At 37.5% G+C, this 22,956-nt stretch overlaps 1 protein-coding gene across 1 annotated transcript; it reads right to left on the bottom strand.

The window, feature by feature from the left end:
- Window positions 1–3,465: 3,465 nt before the first annotated feature.
- MCCC2 (methylcrotonoyl-CoA carboxylase 2 (beta)) lies at window positions 3,466–22,827 on the bottom strand. Its single transcript, XM_009699100.1, has 11 exons — window positions 22,741–22,827; window positions 19,974–20,038; window positions 18,939–19,038; window positions 17,922–18,017; window positions 16,602–16,674; window positions 16,323–16,399; window positions 14,181–14,247; window positions 13,149–13,305; window positions 12,253–12,367; window positions 10,935–11,020; window positions 3,466–3,898 (listed from the first exon to the last, which is right to left on the bottom strand). The coding sequence occupies exons 1-11, from the start codon at window positions 22,825–22,827 to the stop codon at window positions 3,781–3,783; spliced, it is 1,041 nt and encodes a 346-aa protein (XP_009697402.1). The 3' UTR covers window positions 3,466–3,780.
- Window positions 22,828–22,956: the final 129 nt, after the last annotated feature.

Genomic DNA, 22,956 nt, shown 5'->3' on the forward strand with positions numbered 1-22,956 from the left:
ACCAATTCATCTTGATGAGTAACAGGTTGGGAAAATGCCATATAAATAAAAGACGGGTTCTCACAAGAACAGCCCATACACAAATGCCAACACAAACACTGAGGCTAAAAACTCCCCATTAAAGTAACCCCAAAATGGGTGGAAGAGGGGTGGGAACAGGCACCCCGTGGCTTCTCAGAAATTACATTTATAGCCTCTCTATTTCTGCAGGCAGAGCTATCACAGATGCTGTGCACTAGCCACATCTCATTTCAGCCTTGGAAGCAGGCATGCAAGCCTCACAATGATGGTATATCAGAGGTTCTGCCCTTGACGTTTGTTACACAAACTGCCACCAGTTTTGGTTGGTCACCACACTATAGCTCCCAGTGATTCCCAGCACCTTCCTAGTTGTCGTGAGAATAAAAAGGAAAATGGCAATGAGTAGATTTTTATGGTCCATCCTGAATTCACCATCTCAGCCCAGGTAATTTGAGAAGCACCCTTGGTTACTGCAACAATCCCTAGGGACATGACAAGCAGTTTAGCCCACCCCATTCACAGCTTCCCACTTCCTTCTACAGAGGTGTTTGAAAACACCCTCAGGGTCACAGTACTGGCCCTTTTAAAGTCCTTGTACTCAAATGTTGACCTCTCTTAAACAGGCCATGTCCAGCTACCAAAGAGAGCTGGAACTGGGTAACCTCTCAGCCTTCCCACTGCTCTGAGGCAGGCGGGAGGCATACAGCTGAGAAAAGCAATCCCCAAGGCAAGACCAGATGGGAGCAGAAAAGTCCCCTGGAAGCCCAGAGCATCAAGTTGGAGGTCCCAGTCCACCACAGCACGCGTGCTTGATACCGCAAAGCCATTTCCCTTGTTCCCCAACTTGCATCTGAAAATGCATCTGAAAAAAGTGTCATCCTAAATACCATCCTTCCCAGTAAGTAAAAGAGATTAATTGTTGTGAGCTGCTGCAATACTACAGTGAATAGGTGACACATAAGAGAGAACGGTAGGACAAGTCTCAAAATAGTCACTCACAGCTCTTCTGTTGCCTCTGCAGTCAGGATCCTTATGCCCCTGCATTGGCAGCTACCTTTTATTTAGTTTGGTTTAACATGGACTCCATTACATAGTCATTCTCACTTCCCATTACCATTGCTCTACCAGTAGGATCTCTTTTGGATGTTTAATGAAACGAATGTCAAATAAGCCTAAATAAAAGGTGCCACACCGAATGTGGCATGAGCATGAGGTCCACAGACAACAAAGTTTTTCAGCAAACCTCTGGGCAGCAAGAGGCCACCTCTGCCATCAGAGTGCCATCACATGCAACGTGCACCGCGCAGAGTCAGTGCCTACATGCGAAGCACAGCACGTTAACCTGCAGAAGCTCTTCCAAAATAGTCTGCTATGCAGTGGTGGAGCGATGATCGCTCGTGACTCCTTGAATCATTCGTCTGCAGTGAAGGTCCCGCTCTGTAACCTCCCCTAACCAGAACATGCTCATAGGATGCTACGCCCAAATTTCATTTGTCTAACAAGTTTCCAAAGGTAAGCAGTATTGGTGCAGAACATTCTTATTCAGAAATATGTTTTGAATTGGCTTGCACACATATTTAGAGGAAGAAATTTTGATAACTGTAAACAACTGTGCTTTCAGATGTTACAAGTGATAGCGAGTTACCATTCTCAGAAGCAGGAATCCTCCCAAACATATCTACTTCCATTATCTGTATCCCAGGATTATCTGTTACTGTCCTCAACTCAGAATGATTTCATTACCAGTCTCATTGAAAGAAGACATTCAAAGCAAAAATAGTATTCTGAAGCGATCGATTTTCTTAGCACAAAAACACAGTACTCCTTATGCCTTTGGGAGTGACACACTGGGTAAAATAGCCCCCTTAATTTAGAGCAGAAAGGCAACAGGTGCCTTAACTGATTACTCAACCGTAGTAAGAGAAAATAGAGTGTTTCTTTTTAGTGAAGCCATTAACAGCAATCATTTTTTCTCCCTGGCTGTGTTTTATATATATGTATTTAAAAGTAGGGTATTTTTAAATGCAATTCAGAATTCCAGCACCCATAAATAATGTCACTGTAATTTTAGGATAAAGAAATCTCAGAGTCATGCCTGATATATATATATCATATATAATATGCCCAACATATTTACAAATTTGTGTAGTGAGACAAGAACAAGAATCAGTGGCAGAAAAGCACAGCTCTGTGCCTAGTTGCCATTTACTGCAGTATTCTAAACTATTACTAAGAACATGCATGTGAGCACGACAGTGAGATTACATGTGTGCAGACCTACAGAAGTAATCTTTCCAGTGGTGCAGAACACACCAGGTTTTGGAGAGAGGAAAAAAGAGAGAGAAAACCGGTCTTTTAGTGCAATGTAGAGGCATACCAGAGAGCCCACAGTTCAACATATCCTGAGCTGTCTGTATTCTACATTGAAAACCCCCATTCCAAAGAATTACTTCATTTTCACTTTTGCATCTGCCCGAGACAGAACTGAGAGGGCTAGTAGCTAGCAGACCTTCCTTCCCCTTCCTGGTTCCAAGGGGAACTCCTCTGCCACACAAGTCTAGGAAGAACTACAGCTAGCATCTTATCCGGGATGATTACTCCTATTAGCAATCTTTCTTCTCACCACAGGCCAACACAGGTTAAGACCTTCATCCATATACATTAACTCTTATTGGATTTGATTCTCAGTCAAGAATATTTCTGCCAATGGTTATCTGGGCACCCGTAGGGAAAACCTAGATAAAATCACCTTCCTAGTCCCAATAAGCACAGTATTTTCCTCCTTATTCTAGGCACACTACATGCCAAGGATTTAGTTTCTACAAGGTGCAATACTTCTGAAGAGAACAAATGAAATGACACTGAATTAGTGAAAAACATTAGACTGCAACAAATTATGATAAATAAATGAGAGTAATCAAAGCACTCCACCACCTCAATAGCCTTAAAGTCAATGGGATTCAGGCATGTGCTCTGGGGGAAGCATTGATCCATGTAGGGACAACACTCTGTCTTTGTGAAACCAAAACTGCCAGAAGGATCACACAGCAAGATGTTGAAACACCTTTGCAGTCAACCCCCACCCTCAGAAGTGCTCTCAGCAACCTGCAGCTTCCACAGATACCAGGATACACTCCCTAGCTCTTCCAGAAAACACTATGCATCCATCAGGTTCTCTTGTTTTGACTTCAGGGAATCATACAGAAGGGCAATGTTTTTTTGGATGAAAGCCACAGAAAGGCCAAAATGCCAAGAACTGCGTGAAATCTGTAATTTCACGCTGTGTTGAACTCCCTGGCTGCCCTTACAGCACTTCTCTTTGGCAAAAATTATTTACTAGTAAATGTGAACTTTTTTTTTGATGGGTTGCAAAAATATTTTGCATTTCTAGGAAACACAGAAAGAAGAATAAAAAGAAATAAAGGAGCTGATAAGCACCAAATATGTAGCTTATTTTGCAGATTTATTTATATAAGAGATAATATCAATGGTTTCTTGTCAAACATAATGCTAGAAGTTGCAGTTTATTCATGCAATGCAGTGTTATAAAAGCACTACAAGTGACTGACCTCAAATCACTATCAAAACACTGAAGTACTGTGTGATGATTACTCAGTGAAAATAAATAATGATGACATTTCTATTAAAAATAGCATTGTACAAATCTTTATTTTTCAATCACCTCAACATTGTAGTTATTTTGCCCTGCAGCCCCCAATAAAATATACAGAGGTAATTCTGATGAGCGTATGTTTAAGTTTACATCCTGAAAACCCCGAATTCTGTCTTCTTTGTAGGTGCATTTAATGCTGCGCTGAGACTGAGGCCCAAAACCAGTCTTGTGTCAGCTGGATCAATAATTCCATCATCCCATAATCTAGAAAAAAAAAATTAAACAACAATAATTACAGGAAATTAACTTTACAGTGATTAGATTTTCAAGCGCATGAAACTGGAAATAGTTACACTAAAGACAGTGGACTAAAGAGCTAGATTGCACTTGAAGCCATGGAGTTAACTCACCTTAACCACCAGTGCAATAGACTGGTGTGTATTACTCTGTGGAATTTGTCTTCTAGAACAAAGTATAAATTTTGGATAAATGAAGATAAGGTCTATGTATGTGAGGTCTACGTATTTTAAATGAGATTCTTCATACTTATTTTTAGCATGAAGTCATCACCTTAGAGAAAAGAGATCCTCTTTGGTTTTTGATATTCACATGGAAACGACCTTTTGTCAATGACCTATCTTCTTCTATTAAAAATGCTAGTAAATTAAGAACTATCTCACATCGTTATTTATGTTATGCAGGTTAGTTCAGCTGCCAGATGAGGATGATACAAGTGTTTATTCCTTCATCATTAAAAAAGCTAGAGTAAATTTCAAGTATTTCCAGTATTTTACAGAATCACAGAATGGTCAGGGTTGGATTTTTGTTGTATTTAATTTTTCTGAAGCCCATTTCTAAACAACTGTAACATAGTATCTTCCTTAACCCAGCCCTGAAGGTAAATAAATTATGAATGAGCGATTACCAAATTCCCAAGTCTTCAAAATCACAAACACTTCTAAATAGTCTCTTTGATATTACCCAAAAATTAAAGTACTTGTGGCATCAGTTCTCAATAACAGCTCCATCCCACCCAAAAATAAAATGCACATCAAAACCCCCAGCACGCCACAAAACTGTAAATATGGTATAACTACTACCTCCCCAGCAAGACATTTAAGCAAAATACCACACCGCTCATTGCAGCCCAGTCTCACTTAAATAAGCATGCATTTTAACCAGGGTCTGCAAAACATATGCACAGTGTCTTGGTTAAGACAGTGATGCTCTTCCTCCATCCCATCTTTCCCTAACTTACTTTGCTCTCTTTTTTGAACTTACTTCAGTGTTGGCTAATGTTTAATTCTTTGTGGAAAATTTAAAAAAAACAAGACAGGGTCATGACAAGGGAGCTAAGACTGACTCTACCAGGAAAAAGCATAGCCATTCCTTTCCAACTGAAGTTTCCAGCTGCAAATTACCAGCTGCAAATTTCCTACTGTTTGAAGATTAATTGAAAAAAAATCTATTAGACGGGAAACTTCTCTCAATACTAAATGTGTCAACTTCACCCCCAGAAGAGGACTGCAAACCCTACATAAATACATGCTGATACGCTCAAGGCAGCAGCAGACACTGTTTTCCATTTTTCCTTTATTTTGTCATTTGCTGTGAAAGTAATGTTCATCAAATCAGATTAAAATATTGAGAGACTGACAGTGTATGGTTTTTATTTTACAACAAATACATGTATCTATCCTAGGATGCACAAAGTGGAGTTGCAATAAAGCATACCTGTAACAATACGGGGCACAAGGTTCAGACTCAGCTTAGGAGCCTGTTCTCCAACTAGCAGAGAAGAAAAAAGATACCAAACTCAGAAAGAACACTCTGCTATAAATATATCTTATCCTGGTGCACGTTCCCAAGTAGAGGAGACTGTCAACCTAAATGGGGCACAAGAGCAAAGCTGAAGTACAAAAGCAGAGAGGGGTTTGGAGAAGGGAAGTCTTTGCTGTTAATTGGGCAAAATTATACTGTTTCTTTTTGGGGACTGAAAACAAAAGCTTGATTAAAGAAACTTTACACCACAGTAGCTGTGGCACTCACTGACCTGGCTGACAGGTCCCAACCAGCATAGAAAGAAGTCTGGGAAAAAAACAACTTCTTTGAAGGGAAAAATAAATGCTATAAACCCTAATTACAAATAAAAGGAAATTGTAGCTCTATCTAATCTCTTATTTTAGGATTCTCAGTTTCTTCTTTCTAGCAGGCTAGTAAGCCGTGCCTTGGAATATTCTAACAGCCACGCTTGTAGCTGCATGTAAGTGGTACTAACAGCAAACCCTGTTGCTGAAGAATTGTCTGTATCATATTCTGGATAAAGCTCTTCCAGTCTGGTTCCTGTGAATAACTCCCTAACTGTAGCTTTAAATTGTAAGTAGTAACTCATTAAATTATTTTGGCTTGTTTTAACAATACCCATTGAAAAGAGGCTCAAAGTGCTTCTTACCATACAGTAAAAACAATTAGAACCTTTTTTGTTCAAAATAACCAAAGTTGTAAGTCTCAGTTTTATTAAGACTTCCTTATGAGTTGTTTGAATTCTCTTCGTTTTTCCCCAGGATAGTGTTTATACCTGTTCATATAATCTAGCATTACAGAATGGCCAAGATAGAGTTGTTTCCTATACCTTCAATATCATGAAGTATGCATTACCAAAGTTTAATGCATATGCCTTTTTTTCCCCTTCTTCTTGTATTTTAGATCTTGATTTAGTTTTGACGAATAGGGTCAGACTAATTGGCAAAGGGATGGAGAAGATCCGTGTTAATAGTGAAAAGCAAAGTAGTTTCATAAGGTTGAATCAAACACAATCCCTTTATTTTCTTAGGACCATAAAAAAACCAGCTGCAAGAACCATTTCAAATACAGTAATATAGTAATTTCTATTTTTAAGCAAATTTGGGTTTTTTGACTGTTACAGGTTTGTTTGCTCTGCATATCCACTTTTTGTAATGAACACTTGCAATTAACCTTTTTATTTATGAAACACATTGAAACTGAATGAAGGAACTCATACTTCTTAAAAGTGTTTAATAAATCTGTGAAGGGCCTGGGTAGGCCAGAGATGAACTGAATCAAAAAGAATACCAACTTAATGCGGCACCTTCCAAGCTTCAACTCATAGTGACTACCACTGCAATAAACACTCCTAAACATGAAGCACATTTTAATGGCAGATTTGTTTTTTTTTTTTAACAACACAATTAACTTATATTGACAATCACAAAGATTTTATGTTGCATGGAAATCAAGCTGCTTTCATATGGTCACCTCTGGCTTCTGCTTCTCTTTGCTTAAAGAAAACTACATTTTCTACTGGGATGTAACATTAATAATATAAACTATCTACTAAAATGCCATTGCTAGAACATGAGTCACAACCACACTCATAAAATATTTGTAACCGAGACACTGTGAGTAAAAGAAATTAAGCCCCCAAAAGTAAAATGCTCACATAATTTGTTAAAATGCAAACTGCTGAAATCCTTTTAGAAACCTGTAAGCAGATTAATATAACTCATTAAAAAGGGTGCTGCCTAATGACTCCTGTTAATTACGATTGCTCACTGTGAAAGGGTCTAATCAAATAATTGATTAAAGTTTGATTAGAAAATACAACTGCAGGGAACGGTGTTGACATCCTGTACATATGACAAGTTATAATTTATAAGCAACATTACATAAGCAAAGTAGACAGGGCAATCTGCCTGTATTTAAGTTCACTAGAGCATTTTCCTTCCCTCTCACTATTACTGCTAAAAGCTAGACTCAAAGCCTAATGAAGTCAACTGGAAGGGTCACACCAATCTCTATGGACATTAGAGTTGAGGCAGACTGGTCCCCATATCTTAGCAACAGGACAGCACCAGGGAGCCTCCAAACTGGCTGTACAGCAATACAGACAGCAGTCTTTCTGCCCATCTGTCATTCTTTCCCCTCAGTAATGCAAAGCTGTTTGCTGGAGTTTTCTTTTTGGTCTTTTTGGTGGAGAGATCTAGCCAGCATCTGACAAAACCAAGGCTGTCCAGATTCAGTCTCAATACAGCACCCTGACATGTGGTTGATAGTCAAGTAGGTTTTTTACCATGCTTGGGACCAGACAGGAAGCATCCTCTACAGCAGAGGGAACAGGTTACTTCTTCTCCCTGACATATGGAGAATGTTTGCCAATAAGCAGCTGCTGACGTTGGCTAACAAATGGGTTGGCTCCAAGGTGCGAGGTCGCTAAATCCCTCCCTCAAGTGCATTACTTGCTGCAAAGACTGTAATCCTACTTCAACTCATTGTTTCTGCTTGGGCAGCCTACTCCACATTAATGAAGAGTTTAGAGCTACTGGTTCAAGATGTTGCTTAAGAATTAGCAACAAACGAAGGAACAAGGCACACACATGGTAAAATCGGCAGGAAAGCATGGAATCAGGGCAGAAAACATAAGACTATCTGCCAATATACCCAATTATCTCTACAAGACAGCAGAGAGCAATTAAGAGCTCCTAGACAATGCAGACTGTACCTACATGGATTGAAGAGAGAGAGAAACCAGCCTGGATTGTCTTGACCTAAGCCAGTCACACGCTGTTCTCACAAGCACTCCTCAGTGAAAAGGGACATTTCACTCATTGCTCTTAGCCGGATGAACCTCAGTGGGATTTCAGCTCTGACATTTAAGTTCATGTCTCAGCTGGGCTTATTAGTTTGAGTGCAGCATCACAGGAACGCAACCACATGCAACCCAGACCCACACTAGTTCTCAGCCAGCTCACATCTGCATGCATTGTTTCCCTTGCAAGCTACAGGCACAATAAGTATCCAACTACCCTGCTTTTTTGAATGAAGGACAAGACACTTAGCATTAAGAGCATATCCTAACCCCTAGGCTAAGCAAACCTGGGCTATTTACTGAGGTGCCTTCTGGATTTGCAACCAAACTTCACAAAATGGCCAGATATTCTGGAAACACAAACTGGTAAAAGTTGCTCACTGGTAAAGAGAGCACAAGGTTGGTGTTAAATACTCAAGTTTCATGTCTAAAAATCACTGGATATTAATAAAAATTTAGAATCTGACTTTTTAAAATTCTAACCTTAATCTTATACTGAAAACTACTGACAACAGTCTGCTGGTTTCTGGGAGAGGACAAGTTTTTCTATTGCTAATATACTGAATATACTGAATGTTAAATAAATCCAACTATTTTTAATCATGCGTACAAAGAGACTATGACTGTGTTTCCAGTGAACATATAAAAAAAGGCAAATGTAAAAAAAAAAAAATCAAACCATTCATCTTTTCCTCCATGGTAGGGATTGATTTTAAATACAGACAGTTTGACTCATTTTTTAAATGCTATTATATTGGTGGAAAATTCCTCTCGTTAAAATCCAATTATAAAAGATGATGTGTTTTCATTTTTCCTTTCTGCCTCAGGGCACAAAGTTTTACGACACAGGTACCAGGCTTGATCTTTAAGGGGTATTAAAAGAGATAGCACAAAATTTTTTAACACTTGACATCATCGCTCAATTTGGGGAAAACCCTACAAAATTTACATCGATTAAAAAGATCAAAAAAAAAAATCAAAACCAGCATGCCACCAGAAAGCCTATGTCAATAACAATTCAGGATTTCACAAAAGTATCCTCACTGATTGTAAGTAAAAACCCCAAAAAACTGCAACTTAGTAGCTGTGGGGGTTATACACACCCATAAAACCTCAAGAAGTTCAGAATATCTATGACTCTCTGCAACACTATCACATAGGCCTCTGCCAGAAGCAGTGACAAAACACTGATGAGACTAAAACCCTCCCTAAATCCATGACCCACATGCTATATAACTGCACCAGTGAAATCTGCCTAGGTGACACCACAAACCCTGTGGTACATATCCTACTGAGAATACTTATCCCACCATAGCACCAGGCAGAGCAAAATGGCATGAGCTTCCATTTGATGAAGGCATTCACTTGATTAAACATTAAAATGAATATGGATCCCCCAGGTACGATTATTTTAGCTAAGTTCATTCCACTATCCCAACAGAAAACAGAGTAAAAGTTACGATTAATATTTTATCTTCCTTCAGATCACAATCAGTAATTCATAAAGAAGCTCACTGATGCTATGCTGCTGCTGCTGTTGCTGCTGTATCAAATTTGTCATACATGAGATTAAGCAGATATCAAGTTAGTCAAAAAAGCCCCCAAACTCCTTCTCTTATTGGCATCTCTATGACACTGACAAAGTACCTTGCACCCTGTTCACATCATTTCTGCCCATGATGCCCACATCAAAATTTATCATATCCCAAGCACTCTGTATGCAGTTTGTTTCCAGACTTCCCAGCTTGCAGGTAAGAAAATCATCAGTAATTGTACTTCAGCTACACAAAAACGTACCTATGGCAGACTCCACAGCTGTATGAGGCTAATACTCTTTCTGCAAAATTGGAAGCCATAAAGGCATAGCAAAGTCCCACTATTACATGCTATCCTCTACCATCATTAGCAGCTGAGAGCCTGTGGAGAATTATCTTTTGGATACCACAAGCAGAAAAATGTGCAGGAAGATTATTACAGACAGGATGAAAATAATGTAGAGAAACAATCAGACGCCAAGAAACCTTCCAAGCTAGTTTCCAGAAGTAACATTCCAGGATGCCACCTTGCTTCATTAGCCTAACTAGTTCCTGGGCATTTACTAACATTCCATTAACCTGAGCACAAAATGCTGCAAAGGGCTTCTCAACAAACACGAGTATGTTGCACCCATCAGCTAATACTCCATCCAAATTGCTGTCACCCAGTACAGTCACCTACCAAGATCATGACCTGAGATCTGCAAATGGCTTCAGGTCTTCCTGAAACTTCTCCTTTACCACTGGCTTCTTCTACTTGCAGAATCCCACTAAAATAAATTCTTCCTAACACACATGCAGCCACTCATTACACTGCTGAATGGGCTTTAGAAAGGTGATCAGATACTACCCTGGGAAGAACGATACAAAACATATCCAGAATAAAATACATAAACTCCATGCTACCATATCATTACTTAGAGAATCAGTAGAGTAATTCCTGCAAGTGTATCCCTTCTGAAACAGTACATACTACGAAGTCTCAGAGACAAGACAGACACAACATCGATTTGAAACTTGTTGTGTTGTGCTCCTCCACATCAAACACAATCTTTGTTCCAGATTGCTCTGTTCTGCTGTTCTTCAACACCAAGATTTAGATGCCATTGTTATCTCCTGTGATTACAATTAAGTTTTGGAAAAGTAATTTGTATGTTACCTTGCACTGGAATAATAAGGGTTTCCTTCCTCCTCAAACCTCCTAATGATCGGCTCCTTCAAAGCTGCTTCATCTGCCTCAGATAACTAAAAAAACCAGGCAAATAAACAAAGACAGGTAAGATATTCTTTAATATTTTCTTCCACAATGACAGCAGAGCTCTATATACAGAATCAAACTTGAAGAAACTGCCTAAATGATCTCCCCAAAGTTTTTACCCCTTTTTACACACAATTATCAATCTAGCATATTTGACAATGATATTAAAATACCACTTTTAAAAACAGGTGGGTGGGAAAAAGAGAGTAAAAATATACTTAATTGAGTGTAAGAATAATTAGGGATTAGCATCTGAAAAATTATGAAGCTACTGTAGTGAACAAATCCTGCTCTGAGTTGCCTTTGGCAAGATTTTTTTAATAAAACAGGTCTGTGCTATTCTAACACTGGGTTTCTCTATGATCCAGGGTGGTTGCCACTGTAATTCAGAAAATTTTCACATTTCTAACACATTTTAGTGACATTAACTACAATTCTTTTTCCCAAACTTCTTTCTGGGTATCACCCTGTCAATTTTAGGGATTTGGGAAATTAAGAGAGAGATGAGGGTGAATATATTTTAGTCACAGAAAGTCCAAGTAAAATGTAGAAAAAAGAACTGTTGAGGTAGCATGTACATACCACTTCATTATTCTGAATAACTACTCATGATAAGTACAAGTCATTTTAAGACTTCACAATAAAATCACTTCTTATGGAATCAAAGCACCAGTATAAACATAAACCATGTAATTTAAAAAACACAGCAGAAAAGAGTGCACAGAAAATATTATTAAACATAATACCACTAATTTTCAATTAAAATATTGAAATGAGTCAAAACCTTTTCCAAACCTCCAGAGACTTCTGCTATTACAAGTTTTGTATTTCTCAGCCACTGAATGATTTGAAAATTTCAAAATAATTGGAAAGACCCTTTGTTCTCACATACTTCTCCTCATACTCCCAAATCGGGGAGGATCCCTGGCAGCTCATCTTTGGCAGAACTAATAGCCTGGTGCAGACAGTGTAAGATGATGATGATATGAGAAATACTCCTCTTTAATAAGCAAAGACATGAAATGTCATGAATGATCTTCATATTTAGAAGACAAACAATTACATTTCACAAATGCTTCATGTTTGTCAATGCACTGGTAGAAGGGTAATTCATTGGTGTCTCACTCTGTAACATCCTTTCCTAGCTCATAAAGTGCGCAACTGTAGCGAAAGAGTTAATGATAATGACATTATTGCAAATGAAAGAAGATAGATGTACCTGTTTTCCCTCCCTTGCTTTTCGGTCCTTAGCTATTGTAGCTAGAACAGTTGCAGCTTGTTCCCCTCCCATTACCGATATGCGAGCATTTGGCCACAGATACAGAAATCTTGGACTGAAAAAATACATATTAAACATTAAAATAAGACATTGCCTTATTTCCTAGTAAAGAACTAATTCTCACTCAGCTAAGAATTCATTTTTATGCATGACAATCCTATTGTTTTTAAAGAATGCAAATTAATGTACTTCAATGCTTGCAGTATTATGTTCGAAAATGCGAAAAATCTGCCTGTTTTCTATATTGAAACACCTCAAACATTTTTTTCTCTTCTTCCTGAGTCTCTTCATCTCACACTTCCCCCTGAAATTCTTCTCTTTAAAAATATCACCAACAACTTCAATAGTATCAGGGACCTTGAAAAATGAAAAAAAAACATTTATGTGAGCTGTGTCCTAAGGGTCAAAAAAGTAAATCCTTAGGAGTTCTGCAAACATTACTCATAAAATCAGACTCACTGAAGTGAATAAGGATTTTCTACACACACTGGTACTCTTGTACTCTTCATATGAATGTAGAATAGAGGACCAGTCCCTACTGCCTAATGACTGTTTAGGATTGTACAGTTTTTCGTCCAAGAGCTAAAATGTGAGAAAAGCATGTCAGCATGTTTACATGTTAGAAAATCTCCTCCATCACCTAACTCAAGGTTAATCATGAGCCTATCAATCTCTACAGGTTTGTCAGGTTGCTATTTACTTACAACCATATTCACTGAGAACTCTTTTGTTTTCCAAATAGCACAACTTCCGCAAGTTTAGATATTTTTCAGAATGTTACTTCAAGGTTCTGTTCTCTTAACTTAACTCCTATCATAATTTGAAATAACTCTTACCTGTATGCTCTTCCACACATCCCATAGTTTCCAGCTCCGTAAGAACCACCGATAATCACTGTTATTTTAGGCACGCTGGCACAAGCTACAGCAGTTACCATCTTGGCACCATCTTTTGCTATCCCTCCAGCTTCGTATTCTCTACCAACCATGAAACCTGAAGAATTACAACATGAAAAAAAGGCTCACTGTTTTTATATTATTATAATATGCAATATGTCATACTGTGTGTTTTATAGCACATGCAGAAAAATCTGAAGAACAAATCATAGAATCGTTTAGGTTAGAAAGGACCTTTAACATCATCGAGTCCAACCATAAACCTAGCATGGCCAAGACCACCACTAAAGCATGTCCCTAAGCACAATATCTACACACTTCTTAAATATCACCAGGGATGGTGACTCCACCACCTCCCTGGGCAGCCTGTTCCAATGCCTGACAACCCATTCGGTGAAGAAACTCTTCCTAATATCCAATCTAAACCTCCCGTGGCACAACTTGAGGCCATTTCCTCTTGTCCTATTGCTCATTACTTGGGAGAAGAGACCGACCCCCACTGTGCTACAACCTCCTTTCAGGTAGTTGTAGAGAGCAGTAAGGTCTCCCCTGAGGTTCCTTTTGTCCAGGCTAAACACCCCTAGGTCCCTCGGCCGCTCCCCATCAGACTTGTGCTCCAGGTCCTTCACCGGACACGCTCCAGCACCTCAACATCTTTCTCGTAGTGAGGTGTCCAGAACTGAACACAGCATTCGAAGTGCAGCCTCACCAGTGCCCAGTACAGAGGGACAATCACTTCCCTGGACCTGCTGGCCACACTATTTCTGATACAAGCCAGGATGCCATTGGCCTTCTTGGCCACCTGGGCACATACAAGGCAAGGTCTTCACCAGCTGCTGACAGGCTGATTTCAGAACAGGCTAGAGATGTAGGTACAACAAAGTACACAAGATGCTGTCTAAAAGTCATAGCCTTGACAGTTAACGTAAAGCCTGCAACATAGTGAATCTTCAAAATATTGAGCTTATTCACCTGTAATATTCTGCAAAAACACAATGGGAATATTTCTCTGGCAACACAACTGGATAAAATGTGTACCCTGTGAAGAGGAAAGAAAAAATAAAAATAAAAGAGTAAGCCATTAAAAGTTGGATCAGTGAAGCTATCACTACCAGAACTCTGAAGTCTGAGACAAGTGTCCTTCCACTGAAGTCCACAGGAGTATTTGCATCATGAAATGCTGTACTACTACTGCTTCACCCCAAAGTCAACGGCAAAACATGCATTCACTCTAGCAGAAGTAAGAAAGTGCCAAAAATATGTGAGTCCAAGGGTAAAGCAGAAATAATATCCATAAAAAGCATAACTGCTGATACTGAAAAGCTCAACTGTTTTGACTCAGTCAATATGTAGTTAAACCATAGGTAGCTTCACAGTGTGGCATCTGACATCAACTTTTGTAAGACTGTGTCATGGAAATTAGGACAGTCAGTCAGAAAGACAGTAACCTCCATTTCCTGTACAAAAGAAATTATTCTCTGATATTGGGAAAGGTCCACATACACTATTTGCTCATGGCCCTGCCAATTGCTGTAACACTCCTTCCTTTTTCTCAGCGCAGATGACCTCTCCCCACTTTCTAGGAAAAGACCGTTTTCCTGGCAAAGATACAAATAGTAGATTCCAAGCTTCTGTTTCAACTACAAATAATCTCAATCAATGAAGTTCTATAGGTTATTTACATACCACTGGTAAAAAAAAAAAAAAAAACTGAAAAAAAACCTCTAACCTCTTCACAATACAAAAATCAGCAAAATTTCTTAAAAGAAACTAAAAAAAGAGAAAAATCTTAAAGCATGATCTTTTGCTAGCTTTTTCACAGAAGCACTCAAAAAGCATAGTGGTGATCATGGAAAAAAGATGTGTCACAAATGCAAAAAATGCAAAAAAAAAATAGGAATATTGTTAGATTATGATACTTACAGAAGCAACATCATGGACAAAAGTCTAGAAGCGGAGTTAAGTGAAACTTGACCATCTCATTTTACAGTAGTGTCATGCCAGCAAAATTCATCAGAGGAAGATGCATTACATTTTTTTCATTGGTAGGAAAAAAGTTGCAGCACTAACTTATCAGAAAAATACCAAAAGTATTAGAAATACTGAAAGAGTTCTTTTCAACTTGGAAATAACTGTGTTTAAACAAGTGCTGGCTGAAAACAATGTCACTTACTGCAGTGCTCCAAGTTGAAAGTATTCCTTCAATAAATGGAACTCCATTTTGTATGTTATTTTATTACAGCAATAAATCAGGTAAAATTACTTCCTTTCTCCAAATCTCTCAAAGTTTCCTTTTTCCTACAGATTTTCAATACTGATTTCCTCACTATTAGCTTGAGGAGCCTGCTAGAACAAAACTACCATGTATAATTGTTATAAAAAAATTAACGGACCATAGTTTTTTTAAAAAATAACTAACTAAACCAAACAACAAGGCACGTAACCACTCTGCCATACCCAGAAACTCTTTATTAGCACCAATTCCCCAAGCCCAATATGTACAGCACTGTTAACTGTAACGCAATCACAATACTCCATCAAAGATGCCCTTCGATTCATGAAACAGGTATTTTAGTTCACACATTTTATGAGACTGCATGCGTTTTCACTCATTAGTCTAAGCTAGGAGCTGCCACAGAAAAGTACGAAAATTAAATCTCTGGTAAACCAATGAAGTCCGTACTGGAATCCAGGTTTGAAATTTTCCAGTTATTACAAAAACAATGATGTGATTTATTGTAGTACTTCACAGTTTAAAGGTTAGGAATTATAACTAATAGGGTATTTTATGCAATCAGCATGGACTTTTCTTGTAATAGCTCTAAGTTTCAGGATATGCTATTTCAACTGTGTTACAGTCACACAAACTCAAATGCTGTTTTTCTGATTAGATTTTCCTATTCTGATATCTGCTTTGTATCAGAAAAATGAGAACATTGTTTCTAAAATATGGTAAATTATTTTTACAGTTTATTAAGTTACTTAATGTTTACATGAAAAATGTGGAGCCAGACCACTTTCATTATTTAAAAAAGTTCCTAATTTCAAGAGCAAGTTGTCCATCAGAAGTTTTGATTCTCAATGGCAAAGCAGCTAACAATCTTATTTATTTACCTTTTTTGCTGACTCTGAGAAGAGAACGCCATTGTTTCCAATAATTCCTACTGGATAACCAAATATTCTTGCAAATCCTGAAGGAGAAAGACAAATTTGTAAATTTTCACATATATTTATTTTACTATAGCATATAAAGGTAATGTTTTCTCTTGGCAACAGAAACTGCTATTCTTTTGAAGAAAAACGTTATTAAAAATATCAATGAGTGAGCCAACAGAATGACTCCAACTACAAAATCAGTGGGAACATATACAGAATAATTCTATTTCTAAATACCTGTAATTAAAGTATCCCCATACAAGGCTTTGAATTCATCAAATTTACTTCCATCTACAATTCTAGCAATGACCTTAAGAAAAAATAGAAAAATAAAATTAAATTCCTAATCCTTCTTTAGTTTGTTCAGAAAGAAAGACCATGCTAAGATATAACTTAAAATAAATGCTTTCCATTTAGAGAACATCAAGCAGCCCACTATATAAATAATCTGGATGACATGCAAACCTCATTTACTTTTTTAAGTGTGATTTATGTACAAAAAAATTGGAATTTCAAGATTAAGAATATTCTAACCAAACAGTTTAAATTACGCAGGAACAAAGTTTTCCTGATTAGTTAAATCTCAAAGAAAAATTGCTACCTCTGGTTATATTAAACATTAATCAATAGATTCACATTTATAAACAGAAAAACATAACACAGCCATGAGTCACTTTCTCAGAGGTAAGTTTTTTTTCAGCTTTGCTGAAGTTTGTGACATACAAAAATAATGAACATCTCGGGTTTCTCTGAGATGCAAAGGAGCAGTTTTATATAAATATAGATCTATTGCTAGCAAGGCATTTGCCATTAGATATCAATTTCAACTTTAAAAGAACATAAATCTAAGATATTGTAACTTCTGAGAGTGTAGTGTGAGACTCAATAAAAGTGTTCACCTTTTTCTCCCTTAATGCAAAGCAAATCCTAGCAATTTCTCACAAAGTACTTTAAGAAAGATAGATACTGAGACTATTCCTAAAATAAATACTTGACTGATAGTGAAAAAGGGTCTGAATATGAGATCTATGCAAAATATGAGAAGGAACGTGGTCTCGGATGAAGGTACCAAGGCAAATAATTACACTAGACCTGCAGTGGAGCATAGTAGTCTCCATATGTGGTTGGGAGAGCACTGAATTGTTTGGGGTGCTTATAGACCATAAATCTTTAAATAGCTGATCTTTATTTTCACAGGATTAACAGAAAAAGAAAGCTATCGTATCACTCAGCAAGTCTATGGAATGTTTTACCACTGCAAAGTTCCCTATTTCCTGGCAGCTTTTTCAGAATGTTATCAACCTCTTATCCTTGCTCATCCTTCTTGGAAGTATAACCAAAAAGCATTACATTTTCAACATGTCATTGCCATTGCAACAGATCTGCTGGACAAAAATATAAAAAAAAAGTTAAAAGATTTTATGAAATTTAAATATTCACTATATATCCCGAAACAGATTTCTGTAGACAAACTATGATAATATAAAGAGTAATTTCCTGCAAGAAAACTGAGTGCATACATGTATGGGAATGTGAATCTTGCATTTGTATTCATACCTCTTTGACATCAAAGTTTCTTTTTAGCTGGTCGCCAACTATTCCATATATTTCATCAGCAGGGAATAAAGGCTCTTCTGCAGGTTCTATAGTAACCTGTAGCAATTTAACAAAACAATTTACACAACAAAGGAATTACCAGTCCACATTATGACTTAAAAAAAACAAACAACAATTAATTTGCCAACTGCCTCAAGCATAGTCTTCTCTTCAACAACTATATCAAAATGCCTGTACTGGCCTGTCCTCATTTTGCATAAAGATCAGGTTTCTTAAACTGAAGGTTGGTAACGCTTTCTCACTTACTGTTACCTTTGTTTCTACTCCTGCATATACCTTCATAAGTGCTCCACTTCTTCCACGTTACAAAAAAATTAAGCATGTCCTCCCCTTTGCTTACTTTCCCCCTACATCCTGTCAGGCAGTTAGTATTCTGAAAAACCAATGAAGATTTTTGCCACACAACTGAATGTAACACCTTGCCTTCTCTCAGCTGCTGAACTTCAATCTTCAATTCACCCTCTCGTGTCTCCTGCCAAAACAAGTTAAGGCAATTCCTCCCCCATATGCTACCCATCCTGTTTCCTACAGGGAATTTTTAAATCAATACAATACAATGACATGACTTAGGTCTATCCCCTCAGTTTTATACCTTTCGTTATTAACCAAAGAAAATGTATATTCAAAAAGATGCTTCAGCAGGTATCTGATTTCAAATCCACGGGAATAATCATGTGGGCTTAAAATTAAATTAAACAACTTGCAATACTGGGTTAATCTTAAAAGTGTAATTCTGTGATTCTGAAGCACTGTTCTAGTTGTTTCACTCTTGCATGAAATCTCAGTGATTTTATTGGGAGTAAAAAAGCAGAACTGAAACATTAGAGAAGGACAAGAACTGTAACGTCCACTTTCAAAGTGTCTAAAGCCAAAGACAAAAAATGTGTTATATAAATCAGGCGAAGAAAAGCATTCCTGATTTAAACAATGCAGTGTTTTCAGATTCTATACACTTACGTCTACTTTCTTTTGGAGATTTAAACTTCTCACAGCTTTCCTTGCTAGATGAAGTGCATGACTGTCATCCAAAGCATAATGATCTGTTACACCAGATTTTCTGTATATAGATAACAATAACAATATGAAGACTTAAAAAAAAAAATAATAATCTGACAAGGACAATTTGAGGTTTAAAAAACTTACAAGACTTTAAAAGTTTTATATTTATCTTTGAAATATAGATGCTACAATACAGCTCTCCATGCTTTGTTATGACATTGTTTTCAAAAAACCCATGCCTGAACTTTTCTTTGAAACAGTATGTTCAAGTTAGCAGACATGACATAAAATAGCAACTCTAGGAAGTAAAAAAAATCTAAATGACAATATAAAAGATTACAAACATCATTCAAACGGAAATTAAAATTCATTTGAAATTATAAAGAGAGTATGTTTAGAAAAACATCACGAGCTGCCCTTAAAACAATTCTTTATTCATGTCAGTAAATTGAAGTAAAAATTAAGCATTTACTATACAGTAATACCTAAATTCATTTACTGTTCTTTTCATTTTAGAACAGGAAAGTGTGTAGAATTCTCTGTTTTAATAATAAGTATTCTCTGACAAAAAACACAAGCTGTTTTGTTCTTGCTTGTAGTAAGCTCTAACTGCCAGTAAGAAAGATACAAGCTGCAAAATAGATTATCTTTCTCAATGTGTATTACTTTATTAACACACAGTATTAAACAGTATAGAAAAGTCCTCCATATTATGCATGATGTTGCAGTACATTAGACACGTAGTATTTTAAAGTAGTAAATGAAGGAAACAAGATTCTAACCAGAGTAACAAAAGGTAACTATGCTACTCTAACCACAAAATGATTCATCGTTACCAGATAAGGACACAGAAAACCTCAGTTTGCAAAATCTAAATATAGTTTTAAAAATATCTACATATAAAATAACTTTAAAAATAAAATTAAAAAAAATACACCCTACTAAAGTCTAACAGATGGAAGAAATTAACTCTGGGAAAATATTTCTTTAAACCTGCAGTGAAGATCTGCCCCTCCAAGATCCTCTGCTGATACCTCTTCACCTGTTGCTGCTTTAACCTACCACAACAAAACAAAAATGAGCTTTACAGTTGACACTTGTCTTGCATTAATATTTATACTGGCTCAGTTATAGCAATAGAAGAGATCTTTGCAAAATGCTTCTTCATGAATAATATTTCCTCAGTTACTCTCCCTCAGAGCATTTAAAATGTGACAACACAGAATTTTGTCAAAATTACTTAATTTCTCTGATTTTGTATCTTTATTCTAGCATTAATACATAATTTTTATTGAGAAAGATTCTCCACTTACTGTTGTATGTATTGCTGTGTCCATTATTAGTATGAGTATACTTACACACCCTTTAGATTTATGAAAATGCATTTTCACAAAATTGTTTGTAGCCCTTAACAAACAATTTCAAATGTGATATCATCCTGCATTGTTTCAAACAAACAATACCTCAGTTGAAACTTAATATATTAACCATAAAATATTAACCATAAAATAAATATGAACCATAAACCAATCATTAAATATTAACCATAAAACAATCATTAGCAGTTTTTATTTTTTAATAAACACACAGTAATTTAGTAAGAATAATTTTCTTTAAAAAAGCGTATTAGTGGCATAAAACTGTTTGGATCAGGTATGATGTTTCCACAAAAATACCTGGAATGCACAATCTAAATCCTAGATCTGTCAGAACTTAGACCTGAGAGGATAACTCAAGAGTGAGTGAAGTCCTTCTTAAAACAAAGCAGTACCATTTACTGCATGGTAAAAACCGAAAACCTTCTTGATGCATTTCCATGCTACCATAACTGCTTTGAAAAGGATTCCTTGAAAGTTGATGAAACCATTATTGATCACGCACAGAGAGAATAGAGGTAGCGTAAGAGACAAGGGAAGAGAAAACTATTATCACTTCCAAAATAGATTTCAGTTTCCAAGTTTCCTGCCTAAAACTGAAGCACACAAAATATATAAATATACACACACACGCATTTCCAAACTGTCAAGTTTGTAAAATTAAGTATAGATACTTCTTAACTAGTAGGATTTTTGCTTTTAAATTTGAATGGCTGCCTACATAACATGAAGGTGTGACATTCTGATACTAATTAATGAAAAGGTTCTGCCAGAGATATAATTAACTTGAGTTTGCATTAAACAACAAACAGAAAATTCAGAGAAATTAGGAAAAATTTCTTCACCAAAAGGGTTGTCAAGTGTTGGAACAGGCTGCCTAGGGAAGTGACTGAGTCACCATCCCTGGAGGTATTTAAAAGGCACGTAGATGCGGCGCTCAGGGACATGGCTTAGTGGTGGCCTTGGTAGTGTCAAGTTAACAGTTGGACTTGACAATCTTAAGGGGGTATTCCAACCTAAATCATTCTATGACTCTATTCTATGATTCTATGAAATAATTCCATACCTTTTTATGCGTCTGACACAGTACGCAGTTATATTGTGATTCTGCGACTACTGCAGAACTTTGAACAAATCTGAACAGCACACTGATTTCTATTAGCACAGAAATCTACACACTCATTTTAATAACCTTTACAAAAATGGCTTTTTTCCTCTTCCACAGAGGTGAAGTTTTCCTTCTCCAAATCACAGAACTGGATTTGTGGAGTCTTTGAGCCAGCCTGGGAGACTGTCTAGTTTAACTCCCCTGCTCAAAGGAGTGTCAATCAGAGGAGGTTGCTCGTGACCACATACAGTCAAGTTTTGAGCATCTCTAAAGATGAAGACTCTGTACAACTTTGGACAATTTGGTTCAGCATGACTACCCTTGCAATAAAAAATTGTTTTCTTACATCTAAATAGATTTTCCTGTATTTCAGTTTGCGCCCTTTAGCCTCTTGACCTGCCACAGTGCACCAATGAGAAGCTCGGCTCTACTATCTTTACTACCCCCTGCAAGGTATTCCTACACATGGATGGATTCCCCCTGAGCCATCTCTTCATGAGACTGAAAAGTCCCAGCTCTCTCACCCTCTCCTATCACACATTGTCCAGTCCCTTCATCATCTTCATGGATCTTCACTGACTCATTCAAGTATGTCCATGTCTTTCTTGGTCCGGAGAGCCCAGAGCTGGACCTAGCACTCCAAATGTGTCTTATGAGGGCTGAGCAGATGGGAAGGATCATCACCCTTGACTTGCTGGAAACACTCTCTCTGATGCATGCCCAGGATGTTGCTGGCTGCCTTTGCTGCAAGGGCACACTGCTGGCTCATGTTCAACTTGGTGACCACTGGGACCTACACTGCCTTTTCTGACAAGCATCTTCCCAAGTGGTTAGTCCTCAGCCTGTTCTGCTGCCCAGGATTATTCCTTTCAAGGAACATTTGCCTGCTGTGTTTAACTTCAAAAGGTTCTGTTCAGCTGCTTTCTCCAGCCTGTTGAGGTCCCTCTGAAAGGCAGCACAACCATCTGCTCTGTTAACCACTCCTCACAGGTTTTTATCATCTGCAAATTTCCTGATGGTGAACTCTGGACCATTGTCCAGGTCATCAATGAAGATGTTAAACAGTATTGGTCCTAGTACTGACCTCTGGGGTACACCAGTAGTGACCAACGTCCAGCTTCAGTCAAGTAGTCCAGCCATTTCTCCAACCCTCTCACTGCCCATTTACCCAATATGTACTTGATCAGTTTGCCTAGGATGTTATGGAAGACAGTGTCAAAAGTCTTGTCAAATGCAACATAAACACTGCTCCCTCTGCTTCCACTGAGCCACACACCTCAGCATAAAGGGCTATCAGTTTGGTCAGACCTGATTTCCCCACTGTAAATCCATGCTGACTACTCACAGTCACCTTCTTGTCCATAGTGTTTTAGGAAACAGCTTCTAGGATTATTTTGTCCATCACCTTCCCAGGTATTGCAGTGCAATCAGCATTCTACAAACTGTAGTATAAATGGTTGTCTTGGTTTGGCTAAAACAGGGCTGTTTTCTC

This window comes from Cariama cristata, unplaced genomic scaffold (genome assembly GCF_000690535.1).
Source record: "Cariama cristata isolate BGI_N322 unplaced genomic scaffold, ASM69053v1 scaffold15374, whole genome shotgun sequence".
In the NCBI taxonomy this organism is placed as follows: domain Eukaryota; kingdom Metazoa; phylum Chordata; class Aves; order Cariamiformes; family Cariamidae; genus Cariama; species Cariama cristata.